Here is an 8,290-nt window from a genome sequence, read left to right as displayed (position 1 = left end):
CAATTTTTTAGAATCAGCCTTGAATTGGTTATAAATTATAAGAGTATTAAATTTAGCTTGGTGGTCGAAATAAGACCTGACAAATTTGACCCGTACCCGATTACTTGAATCAATTTACTTAATATAGGCCTGAATATGATGACCTAAAATTGATCTGAAATCCGAAATAACCTTGAATCAAATCGAAATCAACATAAAATTTAGTTGGATCGAAAGCAACTTGAACCAAAAGTAACTTCAATCGAAAGTAACTTGAATCGAAAGTAACTCGAATTGAAAGCAACCCGAACCGAAAGTAACTTGAATTTAGTTTACCCATATTTGATCCAAACCGAACTTCGACCCTATTTTAACTTGATAATTGAGTCTAAGTAAATGAATAATTTATTTATTTATTATTATTATTATCTATTTTTAGCATTGATAAATACTAAAATGATGTATATTTTATTCTCATTTAAAAGACCATCTCTACATCTGATGAAATAATTTCTAGTTATGAATATGGGCTATGACAATATATATTCACATAAAATTCTTGATTTATTAATTCGATTGATTAAAACTAAAATTGCTAACTCTAAATTTGGGATGTGATAATATATAATCACATAAAGTTCTTGAATTATGAGTAATAAAGAGCGGCACCGAAAGTTATGACGACAAAGAGTAACAATGGTTAACCTGAAAATCTAAAGGTTGACCCGAATTGAAACCAATCCGAAAATCTAATGGTTGACTGAAACATAAACAAACCGATCTGATATTAACTCGACCTGCAAACCAACCGGTCCGACCTGAATCAAATCTAAATTAAAGTAGTCTAAACCCGAAATAAATCGACCTGAACCTGATCTGAATGATGCGATTGCCACCTTAAAACTATTACTTTTTCACCATTAAAAAATATAACTTTTGAAACTGAAGTTAATTAGCACCTAACGATCGTGTGTTCGAGACTCACTAGGTGTGATTTCTTTTAACTAATTTCATTTTATTTATAAATATTTTCATTAATTTTGTATTCCGTTTAATCAAACGCTGAGCACCTGTGGCCTAATGGATAAGGCGTCTGACTTCTAATCAGGCGATTGTGGGTTCGAGCCCCATCAGGTGTGTTGTTTTCTAAGTTATTTTTATTTTAGTTAATTCATTCCACTTACATATAATACCTATAGTTTTTAATCTTTGTAAATTTAGTCCATCTCTGTAAATCTTAGTCCATTAATTAGCATGTGTAGCAAGGTACTTCACAAGTTTGTGGATTCATAAATCTTATCTCTATCATTAAAAAAGAGTTAATTGCATCATAAATCCCCAAATTATGACCCTCATTTTAAATTGGTCCTTAAACTTTTAAATATTCCAATTTTATCCGTAAACTAAGACTCTCATTCTAAATTAGTCCTTAAACGTTTGAACATTTCAATTTCATCCCAAACTATGACTCTCATTCTAAATTAGTCCTTAAACGTTTGAACATTTCAGTTTCATCCCAAACTATGACTCTTATACTAAATTGGTCCCCAAACTTTTGAATCTTCCGATTCACCCCTAAATTTATCCAAATATGTAATCAATTTTAGCCATAGTTTAATCTAAATTTAATTAATTCAAACATATAATAATATAACTTGGCCTAACAATTTTATTAACATGTGATGTAATTAGTATATACGTATACTTTGAGATGAAATCGAAATGTTTAAAAAGTTTATGATCCAATTTGGGATAAAGATCATAGTTTGGGGATGGAACTGAAATGTTAAAAAGTTTGAGGAATAATTTAGAATGATAGTCCTAGTTTAGGAATGAAATTGGAATTTTTTAAAATTTAAGGACTAATTTAGAATGAATGTTATAATTTAAGGACATGTGATGCAATTAACTCTTAAAAATATTTATGTAAACAATTTTATTTGTAAAAATCAAATTATCAAGTGTGAAAATTGAGATTCAACCTATTATAATTTTTCCATTCATTACCATGAAATACATTAGTCATTACCATACATATGTGTGGGATCCACTTGTAGATTATGAAGATCATGCTCATAAATAGAAATGAATGATGAATAAGTTCATCTTGGATACTAATGAAATAAAAAGTATTAAATGAGAGTTTCACCCTATAGGTGGATTGGTAAGAAAAACATTTATAAAGTAATGTGTTTTAATAATTTTATTTAAACATTTATAAAAATTAACAATCTTATAGTAATATATAAATACATTTTGTGAATAAGAATAATGGTTTTTTTTTATTAAATAGAGAGAGATTACATCTGCAAAGTAAATGAAGAGATTCAAATCCGAGATAATGTGAATATGACTAATTAATAGATCTCAAATAAGACTAATATTATAATTGCATAATTGAGTTGAAGATCAATAACCAATTATATTAAATTCAGTATGTAAATTAAATAATAGTATAGATATAGAAACCTTGTACGTTAAATCAACATAAGTGTAGTGATAAAGAACTTGGACGTTAGTTCATTAGTTTTTGAGTTCGATATTTAAGGAGTGATTTTTAATTATTTTAGTTAAATATTATATAAACACATATTTTTATAATAATTAATATAATATTTTTGAATAAATAGAATCTTATAATTTTAAAATTGAATTGGTGTCGAGTTAACTCGTGATACCAAACCAATCAATCACTTTAATATTGTTAGTGTTTATAATTTAATTTTAGTACATTTTGTTGATTTTATTAATTTTAATAAATTTTGGTATATTTGTATAAAAATGAATGATGATATTAGAAAATTTTAATTTTGGAAGAAATGACGAGTCAATTTGGCAATTTTAGTGATTTTAGAAGAATGATATTATAAAGTTTCTTTATTTTTATTTTTATAGAATATGTTAATTCTATTAAAAATAGAAAATATACAAATTACAATGAATATTTACAAACACAATTGTAACCTAAACATATAATAAAAGTATTTTTCTAAACAAAAAAAACCAAGCACTTAAGATCACAAAAGGAAAAAGTTAAAAAAAACCTAACCAAATAAACTCGAACAAGAGATAAATAAGAATAGATCTGTCTGCACTGGTAAACGAACAAAAAAGGAATAAAACTATTGAAAGACCACCGACATACTGTAAATCAGAATCGAATGGTGTAAAAATAATATCCACGAATGCAAATCGCATATCCAAATTCAATACGAGAATCTCAAGCAGGGAAATCATCATGATAACAAATAAGCGCAATCTTGATCAGTCGTGACGATGTCAAATCCAACCTTAAAAAAATGAAAGCAACATCCAAATAACCGAAAACGTATCATAGAGGTAGAGAAAAATATGTTATAAAGACAGAAAATACGTGTCAAAAAGATAGAATTATTAAGAATAAAAAATAAAAAAATAAAGATACACTATAATAAAATAAAAAATAATAATGAATACCTATGATCGGCCACCATTACCGAGGCTAGTGCCTTCATCGATCACAAAGATAAAAAAAAAAACCAACTGTGACTGTAATAAAAGAGAAGAAATGTAAAAAAAAGAAGGAAGAGAACAAACCGTAGTTATTTATATTATAAAAGTTTCAAAGTACATTAATTTTTAAATATGTATATAAATTATGTTTTATGATTTTCTATATTTTATTGAAGTATTATTGAACCGTCTCAAAGTTCTTCCATGATTGAAAATGAAAACCCATAATTCACATGTAGGAAATAACTCAATTTCATAAACAAAATTTCGAAGAACTGAAGCAGAACAAGCTGTCTTTTTTTCATACAAAAAAACAGTAATTATATGTAACATTTTCAACCGTTGATGCTTGATGGATCTCCCCTTCTGTTAGAAGAATGCTGGTGTGGCTGATTATAGTGTTGAAAATCCACCATCTCCGACAGCTCCAACTCCTTCTGCTTTACCATCAGCGCCATTCTCTCGTTCTCGATCCGCCTTCGTTGGTTTTCCAGCTTCTCTTTCTCCATTTCCCTTTCTTTCTTCCCGCTGAATCTCACCCACTTGAGCCTCTGCTTCTCCAGCTCCAATGCTTGGCATTGGTACCTCACTTGTTGCTCTTCCAATTGCATTGCCCTCATCTTCATCCAATGCTTCTTCTCCCAACCACTCTTTGATCCATCTTCTATCACCTTCACCACTTCGCTGCTCAATTGTTCCATCAATGGAGACATCAATGGCGACAATGACGTCTCACCACCTCCATTTCTCGGTCGTTTACTTGACGATTTTTCATTGTTTTCTTCATCCGTTGCTTCTTCATCATCGTCATCTTCATCGCCATCAAAATCGTCATCGTCATCGTCATCGTCGTCATCATCATCATCCTCTTCTTCACTGCATACTACTTTAGCCAACTTCGACTCCGAATCGCCACCGATTCGAGCATTATCCGACGAATGGAGGAAACTCTGTTGTTGAGGTTTCTGGTGCTGGCTTTGGGATGTCTCCTCTGGTGAATGATTAACATTTGAAGAATGGGGACAGCTATTATGGTAAGCACACATTTCTCTGAAGAACAAGTGCTTAGAATTCAACAATTTCCTAACTTCTTCCTTCATTGTGGGCGACAAATCCATAGAATCGAGCAAGCTTTGATTCTCCACTACCTTACAAGCAGTCCCTCTACCAAGTATATCATTAACCCTCTTGTACCTCTTATTCAAATCATTGAACTTATCTTCACATTGTTGAGGTGAAACATAGAACCCTTTCTCTATCATCGCCCTCGAAACCGATCTCCATTTCCCTTTCTTCTGCAACAATCCACCACCAACACCCTTTTTCTTTCCACTAGGATTAGTGCAACCCTCCGGTCCAGCTTCATCACCGATGTAATAAACCGCCATTATCAGTAGCCTCACCATGCCATCGGTCCATTTCATTCTTTGCCATGGGGAACCTTTTCTCTTACTACCACCACCGTTATCAAGAGTGAAACCAGTCTCATCATCATCACTAAGAGTGGATGTCTGTCCGGTTTTGGAACCAAAAGGTAACCTTGTTTAAGCTGTTGTGACTGTGAGTTGTCGTTTTCATGGTGAGAAGAATAAGCAACCATTTGTGGGTGTTGATGAAAACCATGTGGGTTTTGAACACTTTGGGGATTCTGAGGTTGTTTTCGAGGGTATAACGGCGTTTCAAGGCCTAAAATTCCTGAACCAGTCCCAGAAAACGCCCCACCAGGTAAACCAGAAGTTTCCATTCATAAACAATAATAACAGAAAAAAACAGCTCTTCTTCTTCTTCAAACACCCATTTGCTACAACTTTTTCACAACTGTTAGAACGACAAAGAAAGAAATACCCATTAAAGAAGTGAGTGCCATGGAGACGTAACAATCACCAGGAACCTGCAAAACCTCTTCTTCTTCTTGAGGCAGAAACAAAAGGCAGTGAGCAGTGTGAGGTGGTGTTTGAGAATCTTAAGGATGTAACAGAGGAAACACAAACATGAAGAGAGTTAATAGAGCAATTGATTGAGAGATAGCAGATATAGAGACAAAGATAGAAGTAGACAATAGATATTTAGATACAGAGAGCGGAGCTGCCAGTTTTTGTTAGGCAAAAAGGCTTCTGTTTCCTTTGTGCTGAGGCTGAAAATTGCCCATGGTTTTAGTTCTTGGTTTCGCTTTTGACCGGCCTTAAAAAGGTTTAAATATATATTTAATACTTGAATTTAGTACTTTATTTCAAGTTGATCCTTAAAAAAAATTATATCAGAGTAGATATTTTAACTTTAATGTATTGTTTTATTAATAATATTGACTTTTAATGATATGATAATACAATGTTATATTATATATTGTAATGATATTATCATTCATATTTTTAAAAGTTTTCAGAAATTATAAGAATAATTAATTTTTAGAATAAAAATAAAAATATATTTATAAATTAATCCACTATTTTTATTTATTTCTCCCTAATTAATTATTTTTATTTATTTACTTGTACTTGTACTTGAATATTCAATGTATTCGTATTTTAGAATGAGGTAAAAAATTGTTAGTTTGTTTCTGAATAAAAATTATAGTATTTTATTATCCTTTTATATTTTCTTCTATTTTTCTTTATCTTTATCTGATTTGAGTAGAACTTTTCTTAAACAAACTTTTCAATTGATGTAGCATCTTTGATGACTTTACTTTATTATAATAACCGTTTATGACGAAATTTTAACTTTAAACTCGTATTTCTATTTTAGATTTTTAAGATTCATACAAAGAATAAAATTTTAAGTGTTTTATACATTAATTCAGGGAAATTGAGAATTTTTAAATTATTTTTTAAATTAAAAATTAATTTTTAATTTTTAAAATTAAAAAAAATCTATTATGTAACCTCAATGATTAACGGAAGTATTATTTTTCTTAGAGGTTATGGATTCGAACAACTGCGTCTACAGGGTATGTATGCGGTGTCTATTATGTAACCTCAATGATTAAACGAAGTATTATTTTTCTTAGAGGTTATGGATTCGAACAACTGCTTCTACAGGGTATGTATGCGGTGTCAATGATTAACAAAGATTCTGAACAAATACTACCTTGTAACCACTCTAAACTATTCAATGAAAATAAAATTTTAAAAGATTTTTATATGAAAAATATATATGATAACATTATCATTAACATACGATAAAATTTCATACTGTTAGTAAAATTATTAAAATAATATATAAAATTAAAATTTCGATATTAATTTTAGAGTCCGAATTCTTTAAGTTCTAATTTGAAATAAATATATAATTTATGTACCAAATGTATATTTAAGCCAATACTAAATAAATAGTTTGTAAACCCACTGGATTCTGCGAAACTAGGTGAGGTGAAAAACTTTAAAATCTCCACGTTCCTCCATAGACCGATAAAATCTAAATTATTATTTTATTCCATTTTTCTTGCCAACTTTAAAGCATGATCCGAGTATATTTTCTATTTCATGTTTCTTTAATCATACAGGTAAAAAAAATTGTAGTAAATATATATTTAATAATAATTTAATATATAGTTCAAGCATGCTTAATATCGAAAGTTAAATAAGATAATTCAACATCCATCTCTAGTATCACTGTTTTTTCATACTACATGCATTGTTTCCAAGTCTCATAGATGCTTATGAAATGAACGTAAGTACACAAAAATTTAACATATGACTCAATCACATATGGTTATTTTTTTAGTTTCATTTTTATGAGTACAATCTTTAACATATTCAAATAACATGCTTTCGTAATCAGATTGATGCACTAATGAGTGACTCGTCATATTTTTCGAAGTTCATATCAATATTTATCACATCAGTGTGCATCAGAATAGTGATCTAGTTCTACGCCTAATCTTAGTACCCTAATAAATTTTTAATGTCACTTAACGGCAGTTTTTAACGACTATTATGATGTAAGTACCTAAAAATAAATCGTCGGAAACATTATGCATCTAAAAGTGTAATGGAAAAAATGTTAGACACATATTTTTAACGAAAAATTCTTTTATCACATATTTTTTACGAAAAAATTTTTGGGCACTTAAAATTAACTTTAAGTATAGTTGGGACGCTTATTTTTATATTAAACTTAAGATTATCTCATAATATAAAATCCTACGTCTATTCCTGTTGACATATAATCTTATATCATCGGCTTAGGTTAACTAGTTTTGGCAAGATTTAGATAGATGTAGTGGTATTCACTGTTCAATTTGAAGACTTTGTTGGAGAACTGACCTAAATCATCAATATAAAATATTTAAAAAAATTACTTAAATTATTTTAAAATTTTGGTGCAACGCATCCCTCGATCCGATCCTTGGGCCTCTTTATCTGAAGTTCATGGTAACTGGACCACCAGGAAGAGTTTCAGTTCGGGTCGTAAAACATGGTTCTCAACGAGGGACCAAACCAGGTGCTTGAAGCTTCTACTTACGAAATGATATATACTTTATTCACCCTGTTTCTACTTAAGCTGATTCTTGAACCAGCAGCTGTAACAATTTTCCACATTCAAAATAATAGTTCATCGACAAGTTTACCCCTTCCAAGTTCCCATTTTCTCCCTTGAGATAATTATGGTTGTTTTAATGTAGCTTAGCATTTAGGCATCGGTCCACAATCGGCGTTGCCGTCCTAAAGTTGTTGTGATTTCTCGAACCATGGCCCATTTATTAGTTCCCGTAGGTTCAAAGAGTAGCTTCTAACACTCCGGGATCCAAATGTCTACAAAATTGCCCTACATTTTGAACCGCTGCCATTCTCTCAGCTTTGTGTAACCTATGCACCCC

The 8,290-nt window shown here is 30.4% G+C and overlaps 1 protein-coding gene and 1 non-coding gene across 2 annotated transcripts; one reads left to right on the top strand and one right to left on the bottom strand.

Annotated features, from left to right (window-relative positions):
• The first annotated feature begins 1,045 nt into the window (after window positions 1-1,045).
• TRNAR-UCU lies at window positions 1,046-1,118 on the top strand. Its single transcript has one exon. It is a non-coding gene; the product is annotated as a tRNA-Arg (tRNA).
• A 2,634-nt stretch (window positions 1,119-3,752) lies between these two features.
• Window positions 3,753-5,015, bottom strand: LOC120207487 (nonsense-mediated mRNA decay protein 2-like; the record flags this gene model as incomplete). Its single annotated transcript, XM_039206942.1, has 1 exon — window positions 3,753-5,015. A coding segment is annotated over one exon (1,209 nt), but the record flags the coding sequence as incomplete, so codon positions are not given.
• Window positions 5,016-8,290: the final 3,275 nt, after the last annotated feature.

The sequence above is a fragment of the Hibiscus syriacus genome, unplaced genomic scaffold (genome assembly GCF_006381635.1).
Source record: "Hibiscus syriacus cultivar Baekdansim isolate YM2019G1 unplaced genomic scaffold, ASM638163v2 tig00014862_pilon, whole genome shotgun sequence".
NCBI classification, from domain to species: domain Eukaryota; kingdom Viridiplantae; phylum Streptophyta; class Magnoliopsida; order Malvales; family Malvaceae; genus Hibiscus; species Hibiscus syriacus.
Note: the sequence above shows the minus strand (reverse complement) of the source record. Positions and strands in the feature narration are given on the sequence as shown.